This window comes from Lynx rufus, unplaced genomic scaffold, assembly GCF_022079265.1.
Source record: "Lynx rufus isolate CCGP_SWC_20201006 ecotype Redwood Valley unplaced genomic scaffold, mLynRuf1.p SCAF_7, whole genome shotgun sequence".
Classification (NCBI taxonomy): Eukaryota; Metazoa; Chordata; class Mammalia; order Carnivora; family Felidae; genus Lynx; species Lynx rufus.
Genome location: NW_025814889.1, coordinates 11,143,089 through 11,163,810, shown reverse-complemented (window position 1 = coordinate 11,163,810; position 20,722 = coordinate 11,143,089). Strand labels below are relative to the sequence as shown.

Genomic DNA, 20,722 nt, shown 5'->3' with positions numbered 1-20,722 from the left:
TCAGAAACCAAGTCCATTTACATGGCTGGTGGGCATTATGGTCTTGGTGTTAAATCATGAGTGTAGCCAGCAAGGTCACCAAATACCAGAAACCCAATACAACTACCTTAAAGGGGAGAATGGGGGACTGTTTCCAGCTCATTCCATGCCTAAAGCCCGTCATTCAAAACATCTACCAGTGTTGTGGGCCATTTTCTCGTCCTTTGGCTGAGTTCCCCTCTTATGGTGACTTCCACAAGTCTCCAGAAGCTCAGGTTAGCCTCCAGCCAAAGTCTCACGGTGATGCTCCCTGGCCAGCCCCAAGTTGGGTTTCCAGCCCTGGGCTCAGGCCCCTCCAGTCAGATAAAACCAGGGTATTCATGCCAAAAATGGCATGATGTAGTTCACTTGTCTACAGGTCCGCTGTGCTACCCAGAGAGGTTTTTGTGAGCAAAAAAACACAAATCTTTCTATTATACTTCCTAAACAAAAGGGGAAGGTATGGAAGTGGAGAACTGTCTAGTATAAATATTGCAAAAATTAGGCCCCAACTACTTGCTCCAATAGTAGCCTTCCCCTGGGCCCCTGACCCTTTTTTAAAAAATCATTATGGGCATCGTGATGCTCCAGAGATCTTCCTCTCTTCCTGAGCTCTCAAAGACCAAGTTCTATAATTTCCCTTGTTACTGTTCTCCTTCAAAATCAAGAACCAGATGGTGTAGAAAATCTACAGACTCAGGCTTAGAGCAGTCTCCAAATGGACCAGCTCTTCCAAAGCCATTCCCCACAGGAATTGAGAAACCTACTCTTAAGTGTGGGTAGAAGAGAGATGTTTGTAACCCCCACCCGTTCTGCCGCCTTCTCTTCCTAGGAGTGCACATGAGAAGTGACAGCTAAATCCTAGAACCTACCCCTAATGCCATTTATATTAACCTTTAAACATCCAGGGCTGTACTTTGGAAGTCAAGTCAGTTTGAGAGTTGGCAGCCTGGAGGTCTCCACTGACTGGCATGGTTAATTTATGAGCATTTAAAAGGTGAAGGTTTCCTATAAAAAGCCCTGTTTCCACCTTCTCTTGAAAAAAAAAAAATCCTATATAACAACATTGGATCCACATTTCTATTCTAACAATGGTCTGAGCCCCTTAGGAGATGACCCTTGTTCCTATCCTGCCAGCCTTTATTTTATCTGCCTTGCCCCTCTAGTTGTTTGGTTTTGTGATGCTAGGCTAAAAAAGATACACTTCCTGCACTTACTAAATAAACAGCGAGAAAATCTTCTGAAAAGGATCTTTCAAAAATTAAGTTTGATCTCTTTCTGGACAACAGAGCACATATTCATAAAGAGCTATGTTATTTCAAATGGAGGCTGGGATGTTGATCTGACACCGTTTTCCTATCCTTTGTAGTATCGGTCACGTAACTGAGCACCTTTAAGTTGGTCAGTGTTCCTCAACCATTTTAGGATTAAACACTAGTTACATTTGACCTCTTACAACAGACATCTCAGGATGGGTGAGATGACTATGATGAACCTATACAAATAATCTCAGAAATCGTTTAATATCTGATTTTATTTTTCCAACACAACTGAAACAGTTTTATTAAATAAAGGTTTATTTTCTACTGTTTACACTCATGTTGCTGCTGTAAAGTACAACAACATACACAAATTCCTAGCATGAATTACTCATAATGTTCACCCCCACTGAACTACAGACATTGCTTGAGAATTAGATCTTTGCTTTAGGGGTTTAAAAAAAAATGGGGCATTGTATCTTGAAAGCATATTCTCAAGTGATGGGTTGGAATTCGAAGGCATAGCCAATACAGTCAAACAGCACCGACTGCTGTCACTGGGAAGAAAGGAATGAAAATCAGCAAGAGTCCTCACGAGCGGTTGTTTCTAGGAACAGCTGTAACCGAAGCCTGATTCTGCCAGTCGGCTGAGTGGCAGCTTTGAGAGGGGACAAGAAGGGGCGGTGGACGGAGAGGGAGGGTGGGAACGTGGATACTATGAGTTAAAAAAGTATAAAAAGTTAATTATATCTAAAATACAGATTAGATATAAATGTTCCAGAACTCATTAAATAAGCTCAAAAATACTGGAAAGTGGCAATTTGAACTACATTTATTTTTAAACAAGTGGGGGGAATATTGTTTTGAATGTGTGCAAAACTGATCCACGTCACCATCTCACCGTCACAACTGAACATGGCAAGGCGGGCACATTGGTTTCCAGCATCACGGGCAACACTACGAGTACATTTTTTAACGAATAATGTAAACTTTAGTTTTAAGGCAGCTGGTACTAACGCTGCACACAGGCTTAGCTCAGTGCCCATTTCACAAATGGGACAGTCAGCACTTGAAAACAAAGTGTGAGGGAAGAAAAGGGGAACCAGCATTTGACAGAAACAACGTGTCAAGATTATTTTCCCTTTCACACACACAAGAAATACTGGAACACTTAGAAAAACAAAGCACCCATCCCGCCAACTTCAGCCTGCTCCTTGACAAAAATTTCAAAATACTGATAAATAATAGTGACTGCGAGCAGAATCCCAGTGCCAGAGCCGATGGCCCCAAGGAAGTCGGCCAACACCGAAAGGGCTCCGATGCACAAGCCCCCAAACGCAGCTGCTGTGGGGATGTACCTGGAAGACAAAACCCTGGGTCAGGCGGTGCAGCGAAACAGGAAAAGGTGCAACAGTCAGAAACAACACACTGACGCATCGTTAAACAAGCCTGTCGTGAACTCCAGCACGGAATGACCCGTCGTGCACGGTAGTTACGTGTTGGTGAAAACTTTGCCATTAAGGTAACGACGTGACCCCGACTTCCAGAAACCAGTAAACAGCCGAGAAAAACAATACGTGATTTTTATGGCAGGTTAGGATCCTCAACAGATCTACGCATTAAGACATTTAGTACTTTAGGTCATCTTTAGCTCCCTCTTGTAGATGAAGAGTAAACTTCAAAATGCTTTCTAAGTAACAAATTTATGGGACAAGATGTGGAGGACCCTCTTTACGGTAATTCAACCTTGGCTGCGCATTAGAATCACCTGGAGAGTTGTTTAATATACTTGGATGATATTTAATATTCCAGAAAGGAAAAACAAAAGACTGGGGAGATGGTCGATGAACAGGAATGGCAGAAAGATGCTTAACTACTGAAGCTGGATACAGTTGAATACCCGGAGGTTCCTTATACTACTCTCTGCGATCTACATTCTAGGTAAATAAAAAAAATTACATAAAAATACAAATGCCTGTTCAATAAATAGTTCTGGAACAACTGGATATCCACACGCACAAAAAGAAATCTGGACCCGTCACACCAAACAAAAAAAATTAGCTCAAAGTGGACCACAGACCTGAATGTTAGAGCCGAGACTCCTAATGGAAAATAATAAATCTTTGTGACCCTGGGTTAGGCAATGGTTTCTTAGATTAACACCAAGACCAGCACAAGGCAACCAAGAGAAACTGAACGTTGTCAAAATTAAAAACTCGTGCAAAGGACACCAAGAAAGTGAAAAGACAACCCACAGAATGGCAGCAAATTATTTATAAATCATACACCGAAGAGGAGCCATATCCAGGATATTGTCATAAAAAAAATCTTACAACTCAGGGCGCCTCAGTAGTTCAGTCAGTTAAGTTCAACTCTTGATTTCAATTCAGGCCATGATCTCACAGTTCATGAGTTCAAACGCGGAGCCTGCATGGGATTCTCCGCCCCCCCCTTTCTATCCCTCCCCAGCTCAAGTGCATGTGCGCGCATGCGCTCGCTCTCTCTCCCTTTCTCTCTCTAAATAAACTCAAAAATTTTACAACTCTAACAAAAAGACAACCCAGTTAAACATAAGCAAAAGATGTGAATAGACACTTCTCCAAAGAAGGTACACAAATGACTGATTAAACACATGAAAAGACACTCCACATCATTACTCATCAGGAAAAAGCAAATCAAAACCACAATGAGCTACCACTGCATGCCCACTAGATGGCTAGAATCAAAAAGCAAGAACCGGTGCTAGCAAAGGCGTGCAACGACTGGAAGCTTCACCCACTGCTGGTGGGATGGAGAGCAGTCCAGCCGCTCTGGAAACACTCTGGCAGTTCCTCGACACTAAACACAGAATAGTTAAGACCCAACGATCCCACTCCTACAAGAAGGAAAACATATGTCCACACAAAACATGTACAAGTATGTTCTGAACAGCATTATTCGTGATAGTCGAAACACTGGAAACAACCAAAATCTCCATCAACCGATGAACAGATAAACAAAACGTGGTACTATACACCCATATAATGGAATATTATTCACAAATAATGGATGAATCCTGAAAACACTATGCTAAATGAAAACTATTACAAAAGATCACAATTCCACTTATATGAAATGTCCAGAATAGGCAAATCTGTAGAGATCGAAAGTAAAAAGTGGGCTGGGGCGTGGGAGGGTGCAGTGAATGGGAATAGCCAACAGGTGCAAAATTTCTTCATTGGTGATGAAAAAAAAATTTTTTTTAAGTTTAAAAAGTAAGCTTTATAGCCAATGTGGGGCATGAACTCATGATCCCGAGATCAAGAGTCACATGCTCCTCCAACTGAGCCAGCCAGCTGCCCTGGTGACAAATGTGTTTTTTAGAATTACACTGTAATGATTCTACACTCTGAATATACTAAAAACAAAAAAAACCACTACACCATACACTTCAAATGAGTGAATTACACAGTATGTGAATTACAGCCCAATAAAGCTGTTATCAAAAAATAAACTAATGCAAAAAAAGAAAAGAAGGGGCACCTGGGTGGCTCAGTCGGATAAACCTCTGACTCTGTTGCAGCTCAGGTCAGGACCTCACATTTGTGGGATCAAGCCCCATGTCGGGCTCCGCACTAAGGGTGGAGCCTATTGGCGAGCACGTGCCCATGCGTGCTCTCTCTCTCAAAAAAAGTAAATAAATAAACGAATGTATGGGATCCACCTTGGGCCAAATAAATCATAATTCCTAGAGGTTGAATATCAGTGCCTTTTAAAAGCTCCCAGGTGATTTTATGTGCAGCCAGACAACAAGGACTTCCAATCAAGAACATTTTACCACTGGGCTGAGGAGTGAAGGAAACACAATTTTACTCAAATCATTTAGATGTCAATTTTGATGTGGAGAACAATTCAGTATTGTGTTAAATTTTGGTTCTTCTGTGTGAAGTCGAAGAAAAATGCTTCATATTTAAACAGGACAATATTTGACAATAAATTCAAGACTGAAAAGCCAGGTACATATGTATGTACACACACATGTACACACACATCAAGGGTTAAATTTCATGACCTTACCTATTGAGCTCATGAACCATAGAGGTATCTCTGTGGCCCCTCATAACCATTTGCTGTTCTTTAAGCTGTTTAGCAACCTGCCAAGAGAAAAACAACTTTTAAAATCAAACTCTAGGGGCACCTGGTTTGCTCAGTTAAGCATCCGGTTCTTGATTTTCGCTCAGGTCATAATCTCATAGTTCACGAGTTTGAGCCCCTGCACTGACAGCACAGAGCCTGCTTGGGACTGTCTCCCTCTCTCTGCCCCTGCCCCACTCTCTCTCAAAAACGAACATTAAAAAAAAAATTAAACATGGGGCACCTGGGTGGCTCAGTCAGTTAAGCATCTGACTGGCTCAGGTCGTGATCTCTCGGTTCAAGGGTTCCAGCCCCACGTTGGGCTCTGTGCTGACAGCTCGGAGCCTGGAGCTTGCTTCAGATTCTGTGTCTCCCTCTCTCTCTGCCCCTCCCCTGCTCACACTCGGTCTCTCAAAAATAAACATTAGTCAGTGGGCCACATGCTAGAAAGAACGTATTGCGAAGATGGTGGCATAGGAGGACGCTGGGCTCACCGTGTCCTGTTGACCACTTAGATTCCACCCAAATCTGCCTAAATAACCCAGAAAACCGCCAGAAGACTAGCAGAATGGACTCTCCGGAGCCAAGCGTAGACAAGAGGCCCACGGAAGAGGGTAGGAAGGGCAGAGAAGCAATGCACGCTACACGGACTGGTGGGAGGGAGCCGGGGCGGTGGAGGGGCAGCCCGCCCGGCAAGACAGAGCCCCCGAGTCTGGCTTGCAAAAGCGGAGGGGCCAGACGGAGTGTGTTCTCACAGCCAGCGGGACTTAACATCCGGAATGTTATAAGTCAACAGCTCTGCTCGGAAAGCGGGAGGGCGAGAGGACGCTGGGAGGGAGAGGTGTTGAGCCCCGGAAGACAGAGCTCAGCTCGGCGGGGAACAAATGTGCTGGCCAGCGCCATTGCCCTCTCCCACCCCCCCACGCCCCCCAGCCAAAATTCCAAAGGGAACCAACTCCCGGCACTGCGCAAACGCCCAACATTGTGCTTCTGTGGATCCATCCCTCCGACGGGCCTGCCTCCCTCCTGGTGCTGCAGGGCCTCTCCCACAGGGGACCACCGGCAGCAAAGCTGGCTAAGCTTGCCCCTCCCGCCCCTGTGCACCTTGCGGATCCACCCCATCTGATACGCCCTTGGCCAGATCCCATCAAAGCAGCTCCACAAGCCTGGCAGTGTGCGAGCAGCCCAGACAGGGGCCACACCACTCCACAGTGAGTCCTGCCCCTGGGAGAGGGGAAGATAAGGTACACATCAGTCTGACTGTGGCCCCAGCGGTGGGCTGAGAGCAGACATTGGGTCTGACTGCGGCCCGCCCAGCTACCGCAGGGATAAAATGACAAAGCAGAAGAATTCTCCTCAAGAGAAACTCCAGGAAGTAGCGACAGCTAACGAATTGATCAAAATCGATTTAAGCAAAATAACGGAACAAGAATTTAGAGTAATAGTCATAAAATTACTCACTGGGCTTGAAAAAAGCATAGAGGACAGCAGAGAATCTATTGCTACAGAGATCAAGGGACTAAAAAAATAGTCATGAGGAACTAAAAAATGCTATAAATGAGGTGCAAAATAAAATAGAGGCGGCCATAGCACAGATTGAAGAGGCAGAGGAGAGAATAGGTGAATTAGAAGATAAAATTATTGAAAAAGAGGAAGCTGAGAATAAGAGATATAAAAAAAATCCAGGAGTCTGAGGGGAGAATTAAAGAACTAAGTGATGCAATCAAATGGAACAATATCCGTATCATAGGGATTCTAGAAGAAGAGAGAGAGAAAGGGGCTGAAGGTGTACTTGAATAAATCATAGCTGAGAACTTCCCTGATCTGGGGAAGGAAACAGGGATTGAAATCCAAGAGGCACAGAGAACTCCCTTCAGACATGACTTGAATCAATCTTCTGCATGACATATCACAGTGAAACTGGCAAAATATAAGGATAAAGAGAGAATTCTGAAAGCAGCTAGGGATAAACGGGCCTTAACATACAAAGGTAGACACATAAGGGTAATAGCAGACCTATCTACTGAAACTTGGCAGGCCGGGAAGGAATGGCAGGAAATCTTCAACGTGATCAACAGAAAAAATATGCAGCTGAGAATCCTTTATGCAGCAAGTCTGTCATTCAGAATAAAAGGAGAGAGAAAAGTTTTCCCAAACAAAAACTGAAGGAATTCATCACCACCAAACCAGCCCTACAAGAGATCCTAAGGGGGATCCTGTGAGACAAGGTACCAGAGACATCGCTACAAGCATGAAACCTACGGACATCACAATGACTCTAAACCCATATCTTTCTATAATAACACTGAATGTAAATGGACTAAATGCTCCAACCAAAAGACATATGGTATCAGAATGGATAAAAAAACAAGACCCATCTATTTGCTGTCTACAAGAGACTCATTTTAGACCTAAGGACACCTTCAGATTGAAAGTGAGGGGGTGGAGAACTATCTATCATGCTACTGGAAGTCAAAAGAAAGCTGGAGTAGCCTTATCAGACAAACTAGACTTTAAATTAAAGGCTGTAACAGGAGATGAAGAAGGGCATTATATAATAATTACAGGGTCTATCCATCAGGAAGAGCTAACAATTATAAATGTCTATGCACTGAATACGGGAGCCCCCAAATATATAAAACAATTACAAACATAAGCAACCTTATTGATGAGAATGTGGTAATTGCAGGGGACTTTAATACTCCACTTACAACAATGGATAGATCATCTAGACACATGGTCAATAAAGAAACAAGGGCCCTAAATGATACAGTGGATCAGATGGACTTGACAGATACATTTAGAACTCTGCATCCCAAAGCAAAAGAATATACTTCTTCTCGAGTGCACATGGAACATTCTCCAAGACAGATCACATACTGGGTCAGTGCACATGGAACATTCTCCAAGATAGATCACATACTGGGTCACAAAACAGCCCTTCATAAGTATACAAGAATTGAGATCATACCATGCACACTTTCAGACCACAATGTTATGAAGCTTGAAATCAACCACAGGAAAAAGTCTGGAAAACCTCCAAAAGCATGGAGGTTAAAGAACACCCTACTAAAGAATGAATGGTTCAACCAGGCAATTAGAGAAGAAATTAAGAAATATGTGGAAACAAATGAAAATGAAAATACAACAATCCAAACGCTTTGGGATGCAGCGAAGGCAGTCCTGAGAGGAAAATACATTGCAATCCAGGCCTATCTCAAGAAACAAGAAAAATCCCAAATACAAAATCTAACAGCACACCTAAAGGAAACAGAGAAGAACAGCAAAGACACCCCAAACCCAGCAGAAGAAGAGAAATAATAAAGATCAGGGCAGAAATAAACAATATAGAATCTAAAAAAACTGTAGAGCAGATCAATGAAACCAAGAGTTGTTTTTTTCAAAAAATAAAATTGATAAACCTCTAGCCAGGCTTCTCAAAAAGAAAAAGGAGATGACCCAAATAGATAAAATCATGAATGAAAATGGAATTATTACAACCAATCACTCAGAAATACAAGCAATTATCAGGGAATACTATGATAAATTATATGCCAACAAACTGGACAACCTGGAAGAAATGGACAAATTCCTAAATACCCACACACTCCCAAAACTCAAACAGGAAGAAATAGAAAGCTTGAACAGACCCATAACCAACGAAGATATTGATTCAGTTATCAAAAATCTCCCAACAATTAAGATTCCAGGACCAGATGGCTTCCCAGAGGAATTCTACCAAACATTTAAAGCAGAAATAATACCTATCCTTCTCAAGCTATTCTAAAAAATAGAAAGGGAAGGAAAACTTCCAGATTCCTTCTATGAAGCCAGCATGACTTTGATTCCTAAACCAGACAGAGACCCAGTAAAAAAAGAGAACTACAGGCCAATATCCCTGATGAATATGGATGCAAAAATTCTCAGTAAGATACTAGCAAATTGAATTCAACAGCATACGAAAAGAATTATTCACCATGACCAAGTGGGATTCATTCCTGGGCTGCAAGGCTGGTTCAACATTCGCAAATCAATGTGATACATCACATTAATAAAAGAAAAGAACCATATGATCCTGTCAACTGATGCAGAAAAAGCATCCTTTAATAAAATTCAGCACCCTTTCTTTTTTTTTTTTTTTTTTTTTTTTTTTTTTTTTATTTTTGGGACAGAGAGAGACAGAGCATGAACGGGGGAGGGGCAGAGAGAGAGGGAGACACAGAATCGGAAACAGGCTCCAGGCTCCGAGCCATCAGCCCAGAGCCTGACGCGGGGCTCGAACTCACGGACCGTGAGATCGTGACCTGGCTGAAGTCGGACCCTTAACCGACTGCGCCACCCAGGCGCCCCCAGCACCCTTTCTTAATAAAAACCCTCGAGAAAGTCAGGATAGAAGGAACATACTTAAACATCATAAAAGCCATTTATCGGGGCACCTGGGTGGCTCAGTCGGTTAAGCGGCCGACTTCAGCTCAGGTCATTATCTTGCGGTCTGTGAGTTTGAGCCCCGCGTCGGGCTCTGTGCTGACAGCTCAGAGCCTGGAGCCTGTTTCAGATTCTGTGTCTCCCTCTCTCTGACCCTCCCCCGTTCATGCTCTGTCACTCTCTGTCTCAAAAATAAATAAATGTTAAAAAAAAATTAAAAAAAAAAAAAGCCATTTATGAAAAGCCGACAGCTAATATCATCCTCAATGGGGAAAAACTGAGAGCTTTCCCCCTGAGATCAGGAACATGACAGGGATGTCCACTCTCACCGCTGTTGTTTAACATAGTGTTGGAAGTTCTAGCATCAGCAATCAGACAACAAAAGGAAATCAAAGGCATCAAAATTGGCAAAGATGAAGTTAAGCTTTCACTTTTTGCAGATGACATGATACTCTACGTGGAAAATCCAAAAGACTCCACCAAAAGTCTGCTAGAACTGATACATGAATTCAGCAAAGTCGCAGGATACAAAATCAATGCACAGAAACCAGTTGCATTCTTATACACTAATAATGAAGCAACAGAAAGACAAATAAAGAAACTGATCCCATTCACAATTGCACCAAGAAGCATAAAATACCTAGGAATAAACCTAACCAAAGATGTAAAAGATCTGTATGCTGAAAACTATAGAAAGCTTATGAAGGAAATTGAAGACGATATAAAGAAATGGAAAAACATTCCGTGCTCATGGACTGGAAGAATAAATATTGTTAAAATGTCAACACTACCCAAAGCTATCTACACATTCAATGCAATCCCAATGAAAATTGCACCAGCATTCCTCTCAAAGCTAGAACACGCAATCCTAAAATTCATACGGAACCACAAAAGGCCCCAAATAGCCAAAATAATTTTGAAGAAGAAGACCAAAGCGGGAGGCATCACAATCCCAGACTTTAGCCTCTACTACAAAGCTGTAATCATCAAGACAGCATGGTATTGGCACAAAAACAGACACATAGACCAATGGGATAGAATAGAAACCCCAGAACTAGACCCACAAACATATGGCCAACTAACCTTTGACAAAGCAGGAAAGAATATCCAATGGAAAAAAGACAGTCTCTTTAACAAATGGTGCTGGGAGAACTGGATAGCAACATGCAGAAGGATGAAAATAGACCACTTTCTTTTTTTTTTATTATTATTATTTTTTTAATGTTTTTTATTTATTTTTGAGACAGAGAGAGACAGAGCATGAACGGGGGAGGGGCAGAGAGAGAGGGAGACACAGAATCAGAAACAGGCTCCAGGCTCTGAGCCATCAGCCCAGAGCCCGATGCGGGGCTCGAACTCACGGACCGCAAGATCGTGACCTGAGCCGAAGTCGGACGCTTAACCGACTGAGCCACCCAGGCGCCCCTAGACCACTTTCTTACACCATTCACAAAAACAAACTCAAAATGGATGAAGGACCTGAATGTGAGACAGGAAAACATCAAAACTCTAAAGGAGAAAGCAGGAAAAAACCGCTCTGACCTCAGCCGCAGCAATTTCTTACTTAACACATCCCCAAGGGCAAGGGAATTAAAAGTAAAAATGAACTATTGGGACCTCATGAAGATAAAAAGCTTCTTGGGGCGCCTGGGAGGCGCAGTCGGTTAAGCGTCCGACTTCAGCCAGGTCACGATCTCGTGGTCCGTGAGTTCGAGCCCTGCGTCGGGCTCCGGGCTGATGGCTCAGAGCCTGGAGCCTGTTTCCGATTCTGTGTCTCCCTATCTCTCTGCCCCTCCCCCGTTCATGCTCTGTCTCTCTCTGTCCCAAAAATAAATAAATGTTGAAAAAAAAAAAATTAAAAAAAAAAAAAGATAAAAAGCTTCTGCACAGCAAAGGAAACAATCAACAAAACTAGAAGGCAACCAACGGAATGGGAAAAGATATTTGCAAATGACATATCGGACAAAGGGCTACTATCCAAAATCTATAAACAGCTCACCAAACTCCACACTCAAAAAACAAATAATCCAGTGAAGAAATGGGCAGAAAACATGAATAGACACTTCTCTAAAGAAGACATCCAGATGGCCAACAGGCACATGAAAAGATGCTCAACGTCACTCCTCATCAGGGAAATACAAATCAAAACCACACTCAGATATCACCTCACGCCAGTCAGAGTGGCTAAAATGAACAAATCAGGAAATTATAGATGCTGGTGAGGATGTGGAGAAACGGGAATCCTCTTGCACTGTTGGTGGGAATGCAAACTGGTGCAGCCACTCTGGAAAACAGTGTGAAGGTTCCTCAAAAAATTAAAAATAGTCCTACCCTATGACCCAGCAATAGCACTGCTAGGAATTTACCCAAGGGATACAGGAGTGCTGATGCATAGGGGCATTCGTACCCCAATGTTTATAGCAGCACTCTCAACAATAGCCAAATTATGGAAAGAGCCTAAATGTCCATCAACTGACGAATGGATAAAGAAATTGTGGTTTATATACACAATGGAATACTACGTGGCATTGAGAAAGAATGAAATCTGGCCTTTTGTAGCAACGTGGATGGAACTGGAGAATGTTATGCTAAGTGAAATAAGTCCTACAGAGAAAGACAGATACCATATGTTTTCACTCTTATGTGGATCCTGAGAAACTTAACAGAAGTCTATGGGGGAGGGGAAGAAAAAAAAAAAAAAAAAAGATGTTAGAGAGGGAGAGAGCCAAAGCATAAGAGACTCTTAAAAACTGAGAACTGAGGGTTGATGGGGGGTGGGGGGGAGGGGGGAGTGGGAGCGGGGGGGGGGAGGGGGTGGGAGGGAGGGGAGGGTGGGTAATGGGTATTGAGGAGGGCACCTTTTGGGATGAGTACTGGGTGTTGTATGGAAACTAATTTGACAATAAATTTCACATTAAAAAAATTTAAAAAAAAACAAAAAACAAAAAATAAACATTAAAAAAAATTTTTTTAATCAAACTCTAAATATTTCACTGTTTACTACCTCCAAGGTTCTGTGGGAAGTGCTTTCCACACATCAATAAATACAAGAACCCTGAAGCAGGTGCGGCCACACCATTACCATTACACCTGAGGCTCACTGCTGTGCAACCACCTAGTACCCACATACTAAACCATGGTTTCTCAATCTTTTTTACGTATCACCTCCCTGAACAGAAATTAAATACTAAGGAATAAGAATTTGTTGGGTAAGGTTAAGCTTTGGAGGGTCACAAACCATTGTAAAACTCTAAAAATTTTTCCACTTTCAGATACCGGTTTTTAATCCCCAACGGGTGACATTACCTCATTATGAACATATGACTTTAAGTTTAAATTACAAAAGTAATTAAGAGAGTTCCAATTACCATTTTTTGGCAGCTAAAAAGTAAAAATGTTTATTTTCATATAAAACAAATACCTACATCTTTGGCTGAGGAACCAGACACCTCTATCCACGTCTTAGAAAAGAATGCACATGATCCCAACATGAAGATGATGTAAACAACCACATGGACAGGATCCTCAAATATGGCGCCCATGGACTCGGGAGGAGAAAGATAGTAACAAAGGCCTCCCACTGGGTAGGAACGAGCAGGTCCTCCCCCACTGACATCCTACAGGACAAGAACAATAAGGGCAAATGGTCAACCCATCTGGTCAAGATACATTTTTATGACTTTTCAAACTCCTCAACAATTATGACAATGTTGTAAGCTCAAAGCACCTACAGCTAATGATCCCATGTAACTTGAAGATTTACTTCTGTGTCTGATATTTTCACTCCTTCAAAATTATCTAGTGAGCATCTTTTACATAAAAGACACTGTGAATATATTATTAACAGAAGAGTGATCTTCTAAAAACCAACATTATAATACATCTACAAAAAAAATCCTCCTTCTCTTCCTAAAATGGTTCCATTTACAGGCAACCTCTGATTACATTTAGAATCTGAAACTTTCTGCAGTATACAAGACCATGCAACATATTCTTTCACTTCATAGAATTCCATGAAGAATACAATTAACTGAAATACTGACAGACAACAAACAACTCGCTGCCTAAACTTTTTATGTTTTGCATATTTTAAGAAATAGTCTTTTAGTAAATATTTGTGAGGGTATTTATCCAAACATTTAAGAATTTTTATAGTAACAGAACTAGGTACAGCGTATGTTCTGGGGTATATGGGGTAGAAAGCAATTTCTGGCCACAATGATTAAAATGTCTGCTTCCTGAATATACATTTCAAAATGATTTCTTTACTGTGCCCCTAGAATCACTAATCCCCAATCAAAAGCACTGTTTATAGACAAATTCAATTTCCCAGTAATTATCTCATTAAAAAGAATCTTCGTTAGACCACAACACAGTCTATATACAACCACTCAATGCATTTATTGCTATGAAATTACCACAGTCATAATTATTGCTGGACTATTAGCTTGCAAGGGGAGGGACCACATCTTCCCTCATCACAGGTAATCACATTTCTGTTACATGAATGGAAAAAGAGTACTATAGATAAAGAGAATCCTATTTCCTTCAACTAACACTCAAGAGTTGCTGTCTTGACCTGTTAAACTTTAAATTTTAAAAAAAAAAAATGAGGGGCGCCTGGGTGGCTCAGTCGGTTAAGCGCCCGGCTTCGGCTCAGGTCATGATCTCGCGGTTCGTGAGTTCAAGCCCTGCGTCGGAGCCTGGAGCCTGTTTCGGATTCTGTGTCTCCCTCTCTCTCTCTGACCCTCCCCCGTTCATGCTCTGTCTCTGTCTAAAAAATAAATAAACGTTAAAAAAAAAATTAAAAAAAAAAAGATCATTAGAAGCAGAAAGATATGTCACTATAACTTACAATGGAAAAGCTAGCATATTCAGATAAATGCGTAGAATGAGCACATTTCAGAAATAAGGTAGTTGGTGAAATACTAATTCCACAGTTACATGTTCTGTAAAAGAATAAAGGCTCAGAGTCTCCTTCAATTCTATAGATGTAAGGGGGAAAAGTACTCCGTGGTCATATGACAGAATTTAAATCACTCAAAATTCAATCCGACAAGAACTCGCACTCCAGTAACAACAACATGGCTGGGCCTCTTTAGAAAAAGCTATGCTGACAGGATCTAAAATGGGAAGTCAGAGAGTGCTGGATTCTATTTCTAGTAACTCTGTTCTCTCTTCAGGCCAATAATCACGTGCCTATCTCCAGCCCAGTTCATCACTAGTTTATTGCCACTCAGGCTGTGAAAAATGGGGGTGAAACAGGAGATCTCAGTACCCCACATACAGTCAGCAAATAGCTTCCTTAAAAAACATTCTAGATAACAGCAGAGTCAGTTAACAAAACAGAAAACCGCTTTCATGAGAGCAGCTGTGATTTTAACCTTGAGGTCCCTCCAGGGAGATGTGAAAATACTTCCTAGACAGTAAATTAACACAAAGAACCTGGCCAATCTTAGTTTTGCAACACTCATCACTCCTTCCAAATAAATGACAAATTCTGCTACAGGTCAGTGAATGTGAAAATGCTACAGCAACTGTTTCAATTTTGGCTCATCTCTTTCAACTAAAAATACAACCATGAAATGCAAATTACAATAAATTTAAATGCTTCGAATAAATAAGAAAATACTCACAGCCCACTGTCCTAGTAAATTTACCAAAAAGTTGCCACTAAATCGAACAGACAGCATCTGGGAAATAACATACAGGTTTGACACTAAGGCCGACTGGAGAATAATGGGAATGTTCGAGGTGTAGAAGAGCTTGATGGGATAGCTACTGTACTGTCCTCGATACCGGGCCGACTTGATGGGCAAGTCAACACGAAATCCCTAAAAAATGAAAGGAAGAGGAAGTAAGAGGAACTGTACACATCAAATAAAGAACATACAGACAGCAGACGGGACCACCACAGTGGGGAGTATGAAAAGGCCGTGCTAATGTTTTCCTTCCACAGGGCACACAGAAATGGAAATCCTGTTCTAGGCGGTAACCACAAACATTTTGCACCTTGGAGTCTAAGAACAGAATCGTGTGCTTGACTAGATTCTGCAACACTGACTTGTTAGATACTAACATTTCAAATGGCATGCTTTTCTTTAAAAGCTAAATAAAAGTCCACATCCCACGTATTTCAGTGAAGAAAGCAGACTTACCTGAAAATATATGACAACGGCAAATACAAAAACTGTAGCAATGAGGTTCATGAGGTTGGGTAAGTTCTGCCGGTAGAAAGCCTCCCTTAGAGCTCGGACTTTGTCTGTCCTGGTGGCCAGTAAATGAAAGAGAGCTATGACTGCACCCTCAAACTCCGTACCTGATAAATGAAGATAGAAATGGGACTGTAGACTCGTCACCCAAAGTTGTCCCAGAAGCAAACAAATAACCTTGAAACTCCAGTACATGGCAGAAAATAGGAGTCAAAATAATTCACCAATGTTTACTCTTTAACACAGCCATGTGTGGGGCTTCTAAAAGTAGCAACATCGTTGAGGCAAATCTATCTTTTTTAGCACAAATCTCAAGTTTTCTCAAGAGACTGTTCCTCATGAAAACAGCCAAAGTAGAATAAACCTAAGCAAATATTTAGGTCATAATGATTTGCCTCTCCTTTACTTTAGGGAAGGGAAGGGGACTATTTTTAGGTGGGGCTAGGGGGAAGCAGCAGCAAAGCAGAGTAAAGATGTCAGAATCAAAAGGTATGTGTTACTCTATCGTGCTTGCTTTTAAATTTGTTTTACCAAGAATATTAACAAACCATCATTGCTATTTTCCTAAGGCTGGGATCAGTTTAGATGTTAACCACTATGAACCGTGGATGGCATCTGAGAGAAATGGAAATGGGGAAAAGGAAAGACAGAACGAATTACTTCAAAATTTAGTTGCTATTACAAAGCCAAGTAGAATAGCAGCAAAAGTATTAGTGCTCCCTCATACAATATGTAATAGTTTTTTCATTTGAAAAATCTTAATCCACTACCTTTTTGTCCCCCTGGGAATGCGGAAATTGGTCAAATCAATGACTTCTGCAGCAATGACTTAAGCAAAAAACATTTTTGAAAAGCTGTTTGCAATCACTGAAATTTTCAATGAGCAGAGGCTAAAATTTAGTTATTGTTCTTTTTGAAGTAGTATTTCATACTCCACAAATCTCTGCTGCTTAACTCTTGAGCAATCAGCATCAGTGGTTCCCTGGGAGGGCAAACCAGGATGTCTACAGGCATGTCCTGCTCCGAGACAGGTTACTTTCCAGCACACATCCAGCAAAACTCGTGCAGTCGCAGACACTGTGCAATGTACCTCTGCCAGTGTTAATAGTAGTGGGACTAAAGGCCTTCCAGACAATGGTTTCACAGATGTTGGTGGCAATAAAGAGGGAAATACCAGACCCCAAGCCGTAACCCTTCTGTAGCAGCTCATCTAACAGCAGCACAATCAAACCAGCAACAAACAACTGTGGGGAAAGAAATGCAAGTAAGCTGAAGCAAGAATCAACTCAAGAAAGGGGAAGATGAACACCATTGACTACTTTCAAAGTACGGGCATTTGTAAATTTAAAACCTAACTGTTGCAGTATCACTGTTACTACTCTGCATCTTTTTAACCCCTCTAGTTCAGACAGAAGTCAGTTCTGCCAATCAGAGGGGTGGAAATATCGTTACATTATAAAGCAGACATTTCAACCTTTAAAGCATATTTATAAACCATCTGAATAGTTTCTCTTACAATGTTTACATAAGGCCTATTGGAAAGCACACTGGAACAAAAATGTTCAAGTTGTTGAATTTAGGACAGCAAGAAACTGAAAACATTCCAAGTTAAGTGAAAGACCAAATGAAATAAGGTATAGTAATGAGGTGCAATTGTATACTGCCATTAAAGAAGTACGTGCACTACATTGACACCTTTTTAAAGCTACTGTATGTAATACTTTATAGATTATGTTATACATACAGTTGACCCTTGAACAACATGGGTTTGAACTACACAGGACCATGTATACACAGGTTTTTTTTTTTTTTTTTATATAAATACACTGCAGCACTATAAATGCATTCTCTTCCTTACGATTTTCTCAGTAACATTTTTTCTCTAGCTTACTTTATTGTCAGCACCCCAGCCCCTGTACTGTTCAAGGATCAACTCTAATACATATAGAGTAAGTCAAAAAGAGCACAAATTAATATGCACAGATTATAACTGTGTAAAAAATGCATTCTATACATACAATGGCAAAGACTGAATGTAAATGTGAAGACAAGGATTTGCCAGGTTCTTAAGCTCCTCATTTTCAAAAAAATAAAAGCATACTAACTTTAGTTTATGTGAAACTGAAAATTCTTAACGTTCCTCTTGGAGAAGACATTTCTGTAAAAGCATGCATCAATTAAAAATAATCCAAAGCCTTGCAAGTGACCTCCGCAGTCATGACGCCTTCCCTGAACTTCAGTAACCTGATCAAGAGGGGAAGAAAAAAATGCTTCTATGCCCCCAACCTCACACCTGTCCCCATTTTAAAAACACCATCCTACATAAGTGAGGAAATGCCAAGTCCACTCTTCCCAGCTCTGAAGCCTCCCACCCAAGTATTAACTCAGTTTACCCAACATCCCCGGTTAGGAGAGAGAGCAAACAACTACCATACACATACACCATTTTAAGCATGCTTACCTTCTGCAGGGTTTTTTTTTCCTTAACTGTCATTTCAGTCCTTGGACACAGCCTACATTGTCTATTTACAGTCTTTTAGTTTGCCTTTCAAAGGACCGGAAAAAGGGTACAATTCTTCAAACTTCTAAGAGAGCTCATGAATCCTTTACTGTTTGAAAACCAAGTTTACCACTTTGACAAGATAAAAGAGAAGTTAGGACTTACTACTGAGCTTTTAGTTTGACCACAATTATGTAATAAGTAAATAAATACTCGCAATCAGAAACCCAACCCAATGCAGGGAATAAGAGCTGTCCACAATGTATCAGCCCACCAAAAAGTCTCAGCATGGGCTTCTGATTAAATGACCTGTCCAGAGTCACTATCACTCTGAAACACCTTTAATTCTCCAAACCCACTATTCAGACCAATGACCATCAGACTACAGACTGATTCTACATGTATCCTGTGAAAATCAAACTCTTATTTTTCTAACTGGAGAAAGGAATTCTAGAGAATCCTAAATGAGAGACAGTTTCTATAATCAAAGGAGTAAGATAAAGATCGTAAAAAGCAGAAGTATGCCTCTGAGGGTGATGAGAAACCAGGAAGTTACAGCACCTCACTGACTAGAACAGTGACAGAAAGTGAGCGCTACATGCATGCTCTCGCAGAATGCACCATATGTTTAAGTCTCTACAGTAGACTTTACAAATAAAGTAGACTTTAAAAATAACTCTACATTTCAACTCTGCTCATGCATGTGCACATGCACGCACACAGGCACACACATTTAGTGTGATGAAACACTTCCCTTTCGTATGTGTCATGCACACTGACAGTTTCTATTCTTTTATTTTAACCAAGAGCCACTACTTAGATTTCAAAACTCACTAGTTAAAAGACATGACCGTGAATGAAATAAGAATAATTAAGGTGAGAAACACCTTACACAACTGCATGCAAACGGTTTTCAAAATCTGCTTCTAGGTGAACCACACTGCTCCAATCATATCTCCTCAGCATATCCACACATTTGCAATGCTAGCAATGCCTTAAAAGACGCACTACCATCTATGATCAAACAAGACAAATTTCTCTCTACATTAACACCGGAAGCCTCAATCTCAGAATTTATGTTAAAAAAAGTATATATTCATGTATTCACTCCTGGAATATTACTATTCCTTGACTTCTGATACTGGAAAAAAAACTAAAATAGCTTAACTCCATTTTATCTCAAATTCAAATTCATAATGACTCCACAGAAGTTACTTCAATCTAGAACTGGTCAGATGAGGTTAAGAATCCAAAAGTATCCTAGGGTGCTTGGGTGGCTCAGTCAGTTAAGCATCCCACTTCAGCTCAGGTCATGATCTCGCAGTTCCTGGGTTCGAGCCCTACATCAGGCTCTGTGCTGACAGCTCAGAACCTGGAGCCTGCTTCAGATTCTGTGTCTCACTCTCTTTCTGCCCCTCCCCAACTTGTGCTCTGCTCTCAAAAATAAACAGAAACATTTTTAAAAAAATTTTTAAGGGGCGCCTGGGTGGCTCAGTCGGTTAAGCGTAGATTTCAGCTCAGGTCATGATCTCGTGGTCCGTGAGTTCGAGCCCCACGTCGGGCTCTGGGCTGATGGCTCAGAGCCTGGAGCCTGCTTCCGATTCTGTGTCTACCTCTCTCTCTGCCCCTCCCCCGTTCATGCTCTGTCTCTCTCTGTCTCAAAAATAAATAAACGTTAAAAAAAAATTTTTTTTTTAAAGTTTTTTTAAGAATCTAAAAATAGGGGCGCCTGGGTGGTCCAGTTGGTTAGGCAACCAACTTTGGCTCAGGTCATGATCTCACAATTTGTGAGTTTGAGCCCCGCGTCGGGCTCTGTACTGACAGCTCAGAGCCTGGAGCCTGCTTCAGAGTCTGTGTCTCCCCCTCTCTCTACCCCTTCCCTGCTCATGCTCTGTGTCTCTCTGTCTCTCAATAATAAACGTTTAAAAAAATTAAAAAAGAAAAAAGAATCTAAAAATAGCTTTACTAAAATACTAGAAAAATTTTTACTGGAGCATAATGTTCTAAGAGTTAGGTACCAATTCTGACTGTCATGTAAAAATCGGGGTTATTCTCAACTATGGACTGCATAAAGCAAAGGCCATAAAGAAACGGAAGATGGCAACGAGTGATATATCAGTATTCTCAACAATGCCCAAAGCATGTGAAGAGATCCTGAGCACTGACAACAAAATCACTTTTGAGAGGATCTTCTC

At 41.2% G+C, this 20,722-nt stretch overlaps 1 protein-coding gene across 2 annotated transcripts in view; it reads right to left on the bottom strand.

The window, feature by feature from the left end:
* Window positions 1-776: 776 nt before the first annotated feature.
* The window catches only part of SEC61A2 (SEC61 translocon subunit alpha 2), a 36,464-nt gene continuing 16,518 nt past the window's right edge, over window positions 777-20,722 (bottom strand). The window contains exons 7-12 of one of the 2 annotated variants that reach the window (XM_047066855.1): window positions 17,118-17,271; window positions 15,974-16,134; window positions 15,452-15,649; window positions 13,241-13,432; window positions 5,334-5,410; window positions 777-2,635 (exon numbers count right to left, since the gene is read on the bottom strand). In XM_047066855.1, the coding sequence (XP_046922811.1) occupies window positions 2,449-2,635; window positions 5,334-5,410; window positions 13,241-13,432; window positions 15,452-15,649; window positions 15,974-16,134; window positions 17,118-17,271 (969 nt within the window). In that variant the 3' untranslated portion in view covers window positions 777-2,448. The remainder of the gene's footprint in view (window positions 2,636-5,333; window positions 5,411-13,240; window positions 13,433-15,451; window positions 15,650-15,973; window positions 16,135-17,117; window positions 17,272-20,722) is intronic. The other variant, XM_047066854.1, reaches the window with a different exon arrangement.